Source organism: Penicillium crustosum (genome assembly GCF_028827405.1).
Source record: "Penicillium crustosum strain IBT 35664 chromosome Unknown utg000004l_segment0_segment0, whole genome shotgun sequence".
In the NCBI taxonomy this organism is placed as follows: Eukaryota; Fungi; Ascomycota; class Eurotiomycetes; order Eurotiales; family Aspergillaceae; genus Penicillium; species Penicillium crustosum.
The window spans coordinates 3126477-3140130 of record NW_026623125.1 but is presented as its reverse complement, the minus strand read 5'-3'; the positions used below and the strand labels follow the sequence as shown (position 1 = coordinate 3140130).

Genomic DNA, 13654 nt, shown 5'->3' with positions numbered 1-13654 from the left:
CCGAGTGAGGCTACTCCGTACGTAAGTTCTACATGGATTCGACGGAAGAAAGAAATCGGGAAGACCTCGGCAGAAAGGCCCCGTACCTGATGCACAATCATGCAATCCCTATAGGAGATAAGGAAATGTGTTCACATGTCTTTGGTTCTTCGCAAGGTTCCCCTAAGATTGCTTTATTGCTTTATTTTAATTTATTTTATCTTTCTTTGTATCGGACCTGCTATTCTCAAATTGTAATCTATAGCTATTACCTATATAAAAAGGTAGTATATATATTTCAACAAGGTTAAGCTTCATAAACTTACGTGAGACTACATCCCAAGTGGATCTTTCCCGGCAAGGATTTGGAACTAGGCAGTAATATTTCTACAATTACAATACTACATGCTACAAATCCACTACATCCACTATAAAAAAAAAGGATCAGAAACATAAAAGAGTTCATCTTATCGTGATTTTAGCGCTGTCAGACCAACTCTAAATAGCGGGTCTGAATCCGTCCAGTTCGCTAGTAAGCCCAACCCAACAAAGAACCGGTGTGAGCTCTTCTTTTTTTGTTTCCCACGCGGCTCGCATATGCACACGTGGAGGAAGGGCGCTTAAAAAATTCCTTTGTAACCGCTTCAAAAAGGATGGCCTAGAACAACCATTTGCCTGGCATTTTACCTCGGCCATCCTTTCGTGCACGGGGGCCCGATCGCAGACCCTCGTCTCCAAGACTCGATTGGAAAATGGAACCCTGAGAGGGCTCGTTTGCACGCAACCCCTCACCGTTCAATGTTGTTTGCCAGAGGTTGCGCAGTGCGGAGCTCCACTCTCCCACAGCTCGCAGCCGCTCCACGTCACTCGCACTCTCCACTACCACCGTCCCACTATCCTGGTCAATCTTGGCATTGAGCTTTTTGTCAAGGATGAGGAAACTGAGAATGTCCAACACCTCAGGTACAGAGACCTTGATGTGTTTGGAGATAAATTGCAGCGAAAATCGGGTATAGGGGGCAATCAATTTCAGCACAGCCTTGGTACGCATGTTGCGGCTAACCTCGTCGATGTTCTCCGCAATGAAAGGATCGGCCAAGACTTCCGGATGTTTGCTCAGCACGTCCTCGTATGCATGGATGTCGTCCCTCTGGAAGGCATCTACCAGGTCAGTCATCGCTGAAATGCGGGGGTCATTCTTGTATGGCTTGGTTTCCTGAGAATCGAAGGGGTTGATGGCCGACTTCATAAGCATGGTCGTTAAGACCAGATATTTGAGAACTTGGATTCGTTGCATCGAACCCGCCTCGTCGTAATTTCGGAATGACTCGAAGAAATCACTTTGTGCCTCCCTCCAGTTCTCTTCGCTCATGTGCATCTTGCCTCCACATTCACGGATAATGCCCATAATCTTGGGATGGGGCACTGCCGACCGTACTCGGAGCGCGCGCTGGTACAAGGCTTTCAGTCGTTTGTTATTCTTCGTTTCGGCGGACATCTGAATCTCAAGGGCGTAGAGCTCGAGTAGGTATGTTCCTTTGCTGGTGTCGTCCGATCCGTCCTCTCGTTGGCATGCCCGGTGCAATTCCCGCATCTTCTTGCCGAGCTGGCCGTATTGCTTTCGCTCTAGCCACAGACGAGCCAATTTAATGTTTGTCTTCAGCCAAAGGCGCTCGTTGTTTGTGTTTTGGAATGATTCGAGGGTCAGAGAGTAGAATTCCTCCATGCATTGGTACGCCTCTGCATTGTCGGACCCTTTCTCGATAAAATCGAGCATATTGTTGATCGACTTCTCCGAGTAGTTCCGTGTAACAGCGGATTTAACGTATGTGAGCAGTTCCCGGTAATGTGTGACAGTCTAATGAAGAGATGGGAGTCAGTATCTGGACAGCTAGATCGGGGTTTGGGACATGAGCCTTACATCGCTGTATCGCCCGAGCTTGAATTCCAGCTTGATAGCCTGCTTGAGGCCTTTAAATCCCCTATGTTTTCATAGTTAGCGACAGTTGTTGCGATCAGCCTTGGAGACAACAAATTACCAGTCGCTTTTGTCTTGCTCCATGGGCGCTATGCCTAGGAACTCGTCCACTGCCTCTTCTGGATTGTCGACCTTGATCTGCTTGGCATTGTAGTATTTGTTCTCGATTCCGATGTCACCGGAATCGTCATCGTCCGCATCCTCATATTCGAAGTCGTAACTGTGATTTGAACGGTCAGCTCTCGGTCTCGAAGACAGAGTGAACAAGGGACCAATACTCCTCATCCCCAGAATCCTGCATGAAATCATCATCGTCGGACATCTTAGGCGGGTGATATTTCAAACAGAGAAGAAGGGTGGTCAGGATAGAGAGGGTCGCAAAGTGGTGGGGTTGGAGTGTTGGAGAAGCTGGGTCAGATAACAGCTGTGAGCTTTCCGCCTTGACTATCGTGAGGAGACTACTGACTTAGAACTACTTTGCACATTGTCTGTTTCCAAGGTTATATGTCAACAATATTAATTCAGCTTGTTTGAATAATGATTGTTCAATAGGCCTACGTTCATTCAATGCTACTCTTGAATAGTTTATTATTATTATTGTTCCACTTATTGTTCCACTCTATTGAACCACCGACCTATGTGAAGGAAACCTATCTACATACAGTTAACTAATTAACTAACTAGAGGACTGTTCAAATGCCTACAATGTGAATACGATGTGAATACATCAATTATTCCAAGCATGTGAAATTGGGTAGATAACTTAGGCCACATCAGAAAGGAAATTAAGAGTTCCACCTAAATATTTGCATCCCATAAGCTTTGTTACCTATCAGGGGCTTGGTATGTTAATTATTGCAGTGCTACTAGGCTATCCACATATTAAAAGCTAAATGTGAGCCTTTAATATGCAGTAGAATGAAAGCCAAGGTAGGCCGACTTGTACGAAAAAGAGCTAGAAGAGGCTGTGTACGAATTCATAGAAAATCTGTGGGGAGTACGGAGTATGAGCCCCAAGACCTAAAACATCCAGGAACATACCCAAGCAAACCTAACGTATGAGACGGTTCTAAAATGGACTTAATTTAACAGCCAAATTATCAAAAGGTTAAAAAAAAAAAAACTCTTAGGTGGACCAGAAGGGGGCTGACGCTATTCGCCGATCCCTTAAGCCCTTCAGTGCTCGATGTCATCGACTCAACCAGTCCTGGAATCTTCCCCCGACAACAACTTCACTCTTCTACTGTCACATAATTGTTCCAAACTCTTATACGAGTAACGCTTCACGAACCAACAAATAATACTTGGACATACTGTCCATTACCCCCCCCTTATCTCCTTACTCCGCGTCTCCTGAATCACTTTGCGCAATGCAGCTGTGCGGCCGACAGAAGGTGGTCCAGCGCAAGATGGTGCTGCTGTTAGTTTTGATCAGAATTTCCCCGCTGATTATTGGCGATTGGTCTAATATTATTCCAGAGGCGATGGTGCCTGCGGCAAGACATCTGCGCTGAATGTGTTTACTCGTGGGTGCGCAATCTCCCCCTCACCCGTCTCCGATGAATGACAACATAGCTAACGGACTTTCACTAGATTCTTCCCAACGGTCTAGTAAGGAATTCTACCATTTTCGGAGCATACTTTCAGATACAGGTTACTGACTCTGGTTATCGTCTGTGTTCAGTGAGCCTACGGTCTTTGGTAAGCGCGCATTCCCCTAAAGCTGAATTAATTTCCTGAACCCGCATCGCTAACCTCGGAGTAATATAGAAAACTACGTGCATGGTACATAATTACCCCGCTCTCTTCCTCTGATCCCGATCCTCGAGACTCACATTCACTCTAGATATCTTCGTCGACAACATACACGTGGAGCTCTCGCTATGGGATACCGCCGGCCAAGAAGAGTTCGACCGACTGCGAGCACTGTCCTACGAGGACACACATGTGCTGATGCTCTGCTTCAGTGTAGGCACAATGCTCTCCCTCTCAGATACCACCGCATAAAGGACTAACAAGCTCTGATAAATAGGTCGACAGCCCTGACTCCTTCGAGAACGTGTCGTCGAAATGGATCGCCGAGATTAACGAAAACTGCCCGGGTGTGCGCGTGGTCTTAACAGCACTCAAGTGCGATCTGCGCAAGGACGAAGATATGAACGATAACCCCAACTCCATCAGCTTTGACCAGGGCCTAGCAAAGGCAAAGGAGATTGGTGCCGTGAAGTACCTGGGTGAGTGCTCTTCAATTTATCTATGCATGATCACACGGCTTATGTTATTTTCAGAATGCTCTGCGGTCCAAAATCGCGGCATCAGAGAAAGCTTCTACGAGGCTGCTAAGGTTGCCCTCGAGGTTAACGCGGGCGGGGGCTCGTCCTCCGGTTCTCAGTGCATCATTCTGTGAGGTGATGTCTTGCAGTCTACCCTGATACGCATGGTAACTCTTTATGCCTGTGACATTGTCCTTCGTTTACTGGCTGGATATCCATACTTGGAAGGTCCCCATCCATTCTTCCCCCTTTCTTCGCCCTCTTGTCTTTAGTCTCTCCCCACGTTTATCCTGATTGGATTTGTTGATTCCCCCATGCATTCGGTGTTTTGAGCTTGCTTTAAACTTTTTTTTTCTTCTTCTCCGGAGCAGACATAGTCTGCTCCATTCAGACTGCATAGAAACCGGTCTATGTTGATTGCATGATTGCATAACTCCGGATCTCTGTGTTCCGAGCATTTCAGCGAGGTTGGCCTTTTGACTCCTGATTACGATATATAAATATAATTTTCATTGGATCTTGTAAGGTTTTTTATGTATTATTTCTTTAATGTTTTCTACTCCAGTGAATCGAAAGTTCTCAGTCATATTTCACCGCCTTTAGCTTACCGCCCTGAAAGTACTTCGGGAAAGGTACCTTGTCATATAATCTTACCAAGATGCCCAGGTGGATATTCAAGCTAGGTTGCTTTTCTGCCGGTAGTACTTTCTCATTCATATTGCTCAACAACTTTCAAGGACCTCCTTGCGCTTTGTGTTTCTCCGTCTTTTGTTTTCGCTCACCTTATGTGGTCCAATTCGCATTGTGACTAAATTAGAATGCAGCTATGTATATAATGCACTTCCTTGTTAGGCTTCTTACATTGCATCCTCATCGTGATCCAGGCCATCCTGCCAAATCACGACGCACAGCTCTCCATCCGAAGTACCAGCTAGGGTACATACATCATCGTACATATAGGTTATACAAGCCCGACAGCTGAGCTATCGAACAGCATGAAAACAACCAAGCAACATAAACATAACACTAATAACACAAGCCCCACATCATTCAAACAGAGCATCCACAAGCAAAAGCTCTATACTAGACATCGTTCAATAAATCCTCCTCCCGAACCTGATAAACCTCATCAATTCTCTCCCCATGCGCATTCTCCCCACATGCAAAATCAGCATTAACCCGACTAACAAACTTCTCCACAAACGCAGCAGCAACATCCCCAACCTCCAATCCCGGAACACCCACACTTTGCAGACTAGTTGCTTCCTTGCCCTCCAATCCACAAGGCACAATCTGCTTAAAGAACCACATCGGCTCGTCCGTGACATTCAGCCCGATTCCAAAGCTGCTGATATTGCGTCGTAGATGCACCCCCACAGCCGTGATCTTCCTCGGTTGTGATCCTGATCCTGATTCCGATTCTGCGATCGGCTTCACCCACACCCCCGGATCTTCTGTCGTAAACCCCTCAACTCCATGGCTCTTTAGCAGATCGATGACACTATTCTCCAGAACACGGATGTGACACCGGGGTGTTAGACCCAGTCTCTTGAGATCTAGGATCGTGTACGCGACCATCTGGCCCGGTCCATGGTAGGTTGTCTGTCCGCCGCGGAGAGTTGGGTGGTACTCTGCCTTTGCGGGTTGGTTGCCGTGCGGGGTGAAGAGGGAGCGGATTGGTTCGAGGGCTGGGGGTAGGGAGAGAACGGGGTTTGATGTGGAGGGCGGGCTTGTGTTTGAAGGTGGGAGGTCGCGACGGCCGGTGGTGTAGACGGGGTTTGGGGTGAAGGTGATGATTGTTGGGTCTGGAGGTGGCAGCTGGGTTTTGGCTAGTGTAGCACTTGAGTTGTTCGGCTCTTGGGAGGATATTGAGCCTGGGGAGGTGAGCCTTTTGTGTGTGAGGAGCCGGGTTGTGAGGGCTTGTTGGATGTGAGAGACCCGGCTAAAGGGCGTTGTGTGGGGGAGGTGGAGGTGTGCGAGTCTCATTTTGGGTTGTTTTTTTTGGTGGAGAGATATGGTTGAGGCCTTTGGTGTATAGGAATCCGATATATCAGTGCATTGTAGGGTTGTGGGAGAGAGGTTGCGTTTTCCACGGAGTACGAGGTTGGTTGTTGCGGAGAAGCTGCAAGCTCGCTCCGATAAGGTTTGATAAGCGGCGGCTCTCTCCAGGGCTGTGATCTCTGTCTATAGGTATTCATTGGACACTAGCTACTTCGAGTCTAGTATCTACAGCTATTTGTGTTGATTTAACTTCTTTTATTCCTGCACAATCCAGCGAGCGCAAGCCATTTGTTAACGTGACAATTTTAGACAAACTTTGCCCGAGGGAATCGTACACTGGTGCAATATTCCCTGAATCAAATAGCCAAATTATACTCGGGTTGGTCGTGGATGTAGTGCCAATGCGGGAGGAATCATAGGTCCATTGCTATACACTAATTCCTTGCATTCCAAATTGAAACTGGAGTATACCGATTCCAAACTATGAAGAAGCCACGCCATTGACCAGCCCAGAGTCCTGCTGCTCAGCAGGAAGCAGGACCCAGTCGCGCACACCACCCTTCCAATCCGCAATACGACCCTCAGTAACTCTTACAGTAACAACCCGCACATCAGTATCAATGGAAACGCTAGGCCGTCTGGCGTTAGGATCCTGTTGCTGCTGTTGGCCGAAGAGGTTGATCTCCTCTTCCTCGAAAGTATTATTCTCCAAATGGCGAGCCTTGCACCACGATTCCTCCTCTGAGCCGGACTCCAAGAACTGTGCCTCGCCGGTAATGGTGGTCGAGATGCTGGAGAGCGCGCTAGTGTTCAGATTGAGCAGTAGGCTGGCAAGAGACGAGCGGGTAGCGGCGGGTGGTGGGGAGCCATCACGTTCACCTTGCGTCGGAGCCCGGGTCGGTGGGCGATGAGAAACCCAGTCGTGGACCAGCAGTGAGACTCGCGGGTTGGACAACAGGTGGTTTGTTTTCCGCGATGCGGGGTTGGTGGTCATGATGATGGTGGGGCGCGGGTCGAATGGGGTCGAGGGGAGATAAGTGTAGGACATCAATGAGATATGGGGTGTTTTGTCATCGCATGTTGCCAGGTGCAGCTTGATTGGGGCGATAGGATGTCAGTTTGGTGGGCTGGTTATCTGTGTAATGGCGTTGTACTTACGAAGCGGGAGTTCTTGAGACACGAGACGACCTCGGATGGCAACGAGGTAGCGACATGGGGATGAGTGGTGGTCGCAGATGCCTCGTAAGAAAGCGGGGGGTTGAGTGATTCGGCCATGTTCTTAAGATTGGAGTACCAAAAACAGTAATAGTGAAGTTAGGACCTCGGGAGAAGAGGGTCGAGATCTGCCCGGGGGCGGTGTCCCGTTACCCAAAGGGTTTAGGTGCCCGCTCTTTGTCTGACAACGTCATCACTTCATATTGGCCTATGGATTTCCCAAGTTGGGAGCCTACTTGCAGGATATGCTCCGATATACGGCAGTTTGTTATTTTCGACTCATTTTTCGGTGGAAATAGGGCCGAATACTCCGGACAACTGCTTTATTATGCACATATTAGAAGTGATGTGAAAGAGCGTGGAGACAGCACAGATAACGTCATGGCGGCAGATGTGTCGGGATGTTGTGTTATCATTGCATGATATTTGCATCTGTCGAGTACGAGAAAACAGCCGTGTCTCTACTCCGTACTCCGTAGCTCTATAGTACTAGCCTATAATAGGTGGCGATGTACGCTATTCCAAGCATGGTTGCAGAAGCCCATTGGTATAGAGGACATCTGGGCGATGTCATCATTACCCACATTTTAGTGGCAGATCAGGTGTAAACTTGGGCAGGTGGTACCAACACAGCCCGTCACTATTACTCCATACCAAGAACTCGGGGAAGCTCCTTCCCCGCACATAAGAGCTACCGTTTCAACAAAAGTCGCATGTGTAGCATCTGTCAATGTACTCGGAGTATTCCATGTAATCAATTTGCAGTGATTGGATCAATTCTACATATTAATCTTCAGTCCAGTACTCCCTTTGTTACTGGTACTAGACATTCTCATACTCCGATCGGATCGGTACATCCCCCGATCATCGCCCCCTTCTTCAACTTACCTGCAACTCCAGATCCCTGCACTTACCTCTCTCCACTCTCCTATTTCCCCCTCTCTCTTCTTCACTTTGTTTCTACCATCTTCACCTCTCACTCGTCTCCATTTTCTTCCCACTTCCTTGATTCTATATCGTACTTCCCCAGCTTGTTGTCAACTTTGGATCCATCATTGTTAAGCACATTTTCTCTCCCTTGGTCTTTCTACCCATCATCATGTTGGGTCCACGCGCAGCCCGCTCAACCCGATCGGCGACATCACTCTTGCGACCATTCAGCTCATCAGCCGTAGCCTATCGTTCTCCCTCCATTCGAGATATTACAGCCCAGTCGACTGAGGAGTACCTCAGACGGCAGAAGGAGTTCCGCGAGAACTTGGAACAGGCTCGTTTGAGAAGAGAACAACAGCAAGAGAGTCAGTCTGTCAATGCTTCTGCTTCTTCATCTTCCCCTTCCCGTGAGTACGCTCCCACTGCTCCACATGTGAGCAATGCGAGCAGCCATGATCGTATCCGCCCTACTTTCGATGCTGCCATGACGCTTGACCAGAAAGGACTGGGCTCACTCTCAACGCACCGCTATCTAGGGGATGACCAGCAACAAGAAGCCGCGGCCAAACGTGGCCCTTTGTCTTCACTCATCTACGGCACCAAGGAGGGTCAACATTTCGACAAGGATATGGAGCGCTCCTTCTCACAGGTTTTAGCCCGCGGCAAATACGTCCATTCGATCGTTATGCACGATGTTAAGCCCGACAAGGTTGATGAGTATGTGGATTTGGTGGGCCAGTGGTACCCCCGCATGGCAGGCACCGAGGAGAACCGTGTCAACTTGGTGGGCAGCTGGCGGACGCAAGTGGGCGACAATGATACTTTCAGTAAGCCCTGATCAAACGAACCCATCATTTTCTGTGTGCTGACTATGTCCTTGCTTGAATAGTCCACATCTGGGAATACCAACGCTATGAAGGCTACCACGACTCTCTCCACAGCATTTCGGAACACCCAGAGTTCCGTGACTTTGATCGCAAACTCAAGAGCCTGATTAAGAGCAAGCGGACTTCGTTGATGCAGGAGTTCTCGTTCTGGCCCACAACCCCACCTCGCCGTCTTGGTGGACTGTTTGAGCTTCGGTCGTACACACTGCACCCGGGCAATCTCTTGGAGTGGGAGACACACTGGCGTCGTGGTCTTAAAGCTCGTCGTGAGGTGATGGAGGGTGTAGGCGCATGGTTTGTGCAAATTGGCGAATTAAACACAGTGCACCACCTATGGCAGTTTGCCAACCTGGAGGAGCGCAAGATCTGCCGCGAGCAGTCATGGGGTGTTGAAGGCTGGGCCGAGACGGTTCACAAGACTGTTCCCTTGATCCAGAGCATGCAGAGCCGGATTCTTGTCCCGATGCCCTGGAGCCCTGTCGGCTAAATTGCGAGAGCCAGCTGAAACAATTTCCCTTGGCCTATTCTTGAGATCTTGGCGTCCAGGGAATTTTCATTGTTTGCATGAGGATGTCGCGAGGTGTATTGACCGCGATTGGTTGCTATTACCCCATACCCTTATTTCCTTTCCATCGGGATGCATGCAATGGGATACTAGGCCTTTTGCATCCGATTCTGTATTGTGTACCTAGGCATTAAGCATGTGTCAACTCCATTAGTCAAACATCAACCCTGTTATTAGTTACAACCCCGGTTTCCCCATATTCCAAGGTTATTCGTTGAGCTCGGATGTCCGAGCAATCTTGGAACGTTCGTGCCCTCGGATAACCCCACTTTTTGCTCATCCCAACACTTTGAGGAATTTCATTGGCAACGCTTAGATCGCTTGGGCAGAGGTGTTACGTTGGTGACTATTCACTTGCCCAGGTGCATATGGATTCCGGAGTTGAGAAGAGACGAATAAGTGTTGTAGTCAAATATCTATGTACGTATCTCGATGTATAAAGACGAACATCTCGATCTAATCTAAGACCTCACTTCTCTCCGCCGGCAGAAAAAAAAGTCAACAAAAGATCGAGACCAAGTGGCCTCTTTCTCTCTCTTCGACGCCGATCTTTAATATCAAATCATAGACCCGCGTCTACGGCTGTTTCTCCCTAACGGAGATCAGATCTTCTTCTTCTCTTCTTCCCTTCTTTTCTTCATCCTCTCTTTCTCCCCTTTGTTTTCGACCTTTCCCGGAGATACGTTCGCCGATATCGTTCATTATTACCCTTCGACTTTAATCGCGCGCATTTAATTGCGAAAACCGCAACGCGACAACTCAATCAAATATATGACTCGCGCTCAGAACGGAAATCCCGAATAATAGACACCCGCGCGTCCACAGACGCGCAAAACAACAAACAGAATGGTGTACATCCGGCAACACGAATTGGCGAATCTGAAGAACTACAAATATGCTGGAGTTGACCATTCGCCTGTTAGTCGGTATATCCTGAAGCCGTTCTACAACAAATGCGTGATTCGCTGCTTCCCCATGGGGATGGCGTAAGTATACTCGCTCTCCTTGCTTTCTCCCAGGACTTTGTGTGCATGGGTTGTCCGTCCTCGCGCTGGTGTCCTTTTTTGCATACTAGGATGGATACGCTATTCTTCCTCTTTTTCCTGTCAAATTCCGGAGAATCTATACAGCGCACTATGACTGACTCGATTCTTATACTCTTTGCGCGTTTAAAGACCCAATGCTGTAAGTCTTGCACATGCGATATTGTTGCGATTTCTGAAGTATAAGAAAAGATCCTAATCTTCGCTTCGATAGATCACCCTCACCGGATTCATGTTCGTGGTAATGAACTTCATCACCGTTATGTGGTACAACCCGAATTTGGACACAGACTGCCCGCCCTGGGTCTATGCCAGTTGTGCGATTGGCTTGTTCCTATACCAGACCTTCGATGCCGTAGATGGCATGCAGGCGTATGTCTACAGTTTTCCCTTGGCAATTGAGTGGCGCTTTACTGATACTGGCTGCGCTTTAGACGGAGGACGAGACAGAGTGGCCCGCTGGGCGAGCTCTTTGATCACAGTGAGTTCCCGAAAACAGTACGGAAGAGGCTAAAGTGTATGGATTGCTGATGCTTTTTTTTCTCCTATGTTACCAGGTGTCGATGCATGCAATACCGGCCTCAGTGTCTTGGTCTTCGCAGCGGCAACGAACATGGGCCAGTCCTGGATGACCTTCATCGCTCTATTCGGCTGTAAGCCCAGCCTTCCCCATACCCTTCCTACATAAATCGTTTCTGACAATCGCAGCAACGATGACCTTCTACATCCAAACATGGGATGAGTACTACACCCAAATCCTCACATTGGGTGTGATATCTGGTCCCGTCGAGGGCATCCTTACCATATGCCTCGTCTACATTATCACCGCCTACATGGGCGGCGGCAGCTTCTGGCACCAGCCCATGCTGGAGACCATCGGCGTGCCCAAGCCTAGCTTCCTCCCAAGCCAAGTGTACAACCTGCCCTTCACCTATTGGTATCTTGGGTATGGCTCACTCATGCTCTGTTTCTCTATCGGCTCGAGTATCATGAACGTCATGAAAGTGCGTCGCGAGCGAGGCCAGGACCCCTTCTCGCCACTGTATGGCCTCCTGCCTTTGGCGGTTATCTGGACTCTCATTCCCGCCTACCTATACCTGCAGCCGGTGATTTTGGAAAACTACACCATTCCCTTCGGCGTGTTTGTCACTCTCGTCAATGCCTACTCTGTCGGCCGCATTATCATCGGCCACCTCACCCAGACGAGTTTCCCCTACCAAAATGCCCTGCTGTACCCGCTTGCTCTGGGTGTTTTGGACAGCGTGGGTGCGCTGATCGGCTTGTGGTCTGCCCCTGTGCTTGGGTATGGTGTTGGGCAGGTGGCATTCACGTTCGGCTTGTTGGGACTGGCCATCGGTGTGTACGGTAGCTTCGTGGTATGTTTCCCTTATGTTTCCAAGTGCGCGCGACGATTTGCTGATTCTGATTTCCTCCAGTTTGACATCATCACCACGATATGCGACTACATCGATATCTGGTGCCTCACGATCAAGTACCCGTTCGTCGAGGAGACTGAGCGCAAGACCGGCGTGTCGAAGAAGACCAAATGAAAGGCTTATTGGCGCCATCCGGGGTGTTTGGTGGGCTTGTGGATGAACAGCAGTTCAACCTCGATCACCACAGGCGAGACAGCTCAATTGAGCTAAGTGAAAGAGTCGGGGTATCAGTCGGACACTTGAAAAGAGCGTTGGACATAATGATGCCTGGCTAATGACGTTTTCCAGTACATAATTTAGTTTCCCTTCAACACAGAGCAAGTAGCTCGGAGTGGCGTTCTAGCGATAGAATATGAGAGTTGTAATATTGCCGTTCCAATGTTGTTTTTGAGATTGTTGTAGAAGAATAATAAGGAAGCACCTGACTGCCTGCCCGCAGCGGAATCCACGTCTCCACACGGAACCAGCGATTGAGCTCGTGCTTACCTCAGTAGCTTACATAACCAGACTATGATTGGTGGAAAGTTCGCCGCCTTCCCGAATAAGGACAAGCGAGGGCACAAAGCGGCACAAAGCCCTACCTCCACCCAAACCGGTCCAAATCCCTTCAGACTTCTCTTGGAAGACCACCTCATCCGCATCACACAAGGCCATCGCCATCAGCGCCATTAATCAACTATCTCGCTGATCGACTTTCACTCGTCAAGATGGTAAGCCCATTTTCGCCCTGATTTTCCGCTCGGTCCCAGTTCGATGCGATACACACGGACATGGGAGACCTATACGGATTATCGATATCCAAAAATCCAACGTCCACCGACGCTAACATGCTGTCGATAGGTTCTCGCGGTCGATCTCCTCAACCCCACCCCCCAGGCCGAGGCCCGTAAGCACAAGCTTAAGGTATGAAACAACCTACCTCCGAAAGAAACACGAAATGAGATGTGAAAATATCAACCCGACGAGGGGCGAAAACCTGGATATTCGACCTGGACCTGGAACTCCGATGCTCGACATGGAGCAAATAGGAAAAGGCACCGAACGACAGGGAATCTTTTTTTTTTTGAAAATGGAAATGTTGGAAGAACAATGATGGCTGATCATCGAATCTCTCCGCCTACAGACCCTCGTGCCCCAGCCCCGCTCCTTCTTCATGGACGTTAAGTGCCCCGGTTGCTTCACCATCACCACCGTCTTCTCGCACGCCCAGACCGTCGTCATCTGCGCCGGTTGCTCGACCGTCCTCTGCCAGCCCACCGGTGGCAAGGCCCGTCTGACTGAGGGCTGCTCTTTCCGCCGCAAGTAAACGAGAAACGAATGAAAAACTTTTTTTTCTTGTTATGT

At 49.0% G+C, this 13654-nt stretch overlaps 7 protein-coding genes across 7 annotated transcripts; 4 read left to right on the top strand and 3 right to left on the bottom strand.

The window, feature by feature from the left end:
* Positions 1-637: 637 nt before the first annotated feature.
* On the bottom strand, positions 638-2279 carry N7487_010238 (uncharacterized protein; the record flags this gene model as incomplete). The annotated part of the gene is made up of 4 exons (XM_056877968.1): positions 638-1837; positions 1901-1961; positions 2019-2177; positions 2236-2279. 4 exons carry the CDS (start codon positions 2277-2279, stop codon positions 638-640), a joined length of 1464 nt encoding a protein of 487 aa, XP_056726548.1.
* Positions 2280-3327: 1048 nt separating this feature from the next.
* On the top strand, positions 3328-4364 carry rho3 (Rho family GTPase RHO3; the record flags this gene model as incomplete). The annotated part of the gene is made up of 8 exons (XM_056877967.1): positions 3328-3377; positions 3437-3487; positions 3551-3568; positions 3642-3658; positions 3728-3742; positions 3804-3925; positions 3990-4191; positions 4246-4364. The coding sequence occupies 8 exons, from the start codon at positions 3328-3330 to the stop codon at positions 4362-4364; spliced, it is 594 nt and encodes a 197-aa protein (XP_056726547.1).
* A 949-nt stretch (positions 4365-5313) lies between these two features.
* Positions 5314-6216, bottom strand: N7487_010236 (lipoyl(octanoyl) transferase LIP2; the record flags this gene model as incomplete). The annotated part of the gene is made up of 1 exon (XM_056877966.1): positions 5314-6216. The coding sequence occupies one exon, from the start codon at positions 6214-6216 to the stop codon at positions 5314-5316; it is 903 nt and encodes a 300-aa protein (XP_056726546.1).
* A 496-nt stretch (positions 6217-6712) lies between these two features.
* N7487_010235 (pyridoxamine 5'-phosphate oxidase family protein) lies at positions 6713-7506 on the bottom strand (the record flags this gene model as incomplete). The annotated part of the gene is made up of 2 exons (XM_056877965.1): positions 6713-7324; positions 7390-7506. The coding sequence occupies 2 exons, from the start codon at positions 7504-7506 to the stop codon at positions 6713-6715; spliced, it is 729 nt and encodes a 242-aa protein (XP_056726545.1).
* A 955-nt stretch (positions 7507-8461) lies between these two features.
* N7487_010234 (NIPSNAP family protein) lies at positions 8462-9799 on the top strand. Its single transcript, XM_056877964.1, has 2 exons — positions 8462-9206; positions 9269-9799. The coding sequence occupies exons 1-2, from the start codon at positions 8546-8548 to the stop codon at positions 9751-9753; spliced, it is 1146 nt and encodes a 381-aa protein (XP_056726544.1). The 5' UTR covers positions 8462-8545; the 3' UTR covers positions 9754-9799.
* An 878-nt stretch (positions 9800-10677) lies between these two features.
* Positions 10678-12726, top strand: N7487_010233 (aminoalcoholphosphotransferase; the record flags this gene model as incomplete). Its single annotated transcript, XM_056877963.1, has 7 exons — positions 10678-10817; positions 11007-11016; positions 11089-11246; positions 11309-11355; positions 11432-11527; positions 11583-12250; positions 12311-12726. The coding sequence occupies 7 exons, from the start codon at positions 10678-10680 to the stop codon at positions 12422-12424; spliced, it is 1233 nt and encodes a 410-aa protein (XP_056726543.1). The 3' UTR covers positions 12425-12726.
* Positions 12727-13017: 291 nt separating this feature from the next.
* Positions 13018-13616, top strand: N7487_010232 (40S ribosomal protein eS27; the record flags this gene model as incomplete). Its single annotated transcript, XM_056877962.1, has 3 exons — positions 13018-13020; positions 13151-13213; positions 13434-13616. 3 exons carry the CDS (start codon positions 13018-13020, stop codon positions 13614-13616), a joined length of 249 nt encoding a protein of 82 aa, XP_056726542.1.
* Positions 13617-13654: the final 38 nt, after the last annotated feature.

Coding starts and splice junctions, on each gene's coding strand:
- N7487_010234 (XM_056877964.1), top strand. CDS start 8,546: ATGTTGGGTCCACGCGCAGCCCGCTCAACCCGATCGGCGACATCACTC. Junction 9,207..9,268: donor GGGCGACAATGATACTTTCA/GTAAGCCCTGAT, acceptor TTGCTTGAATAG/TCCACATCTGGGAATACCAA.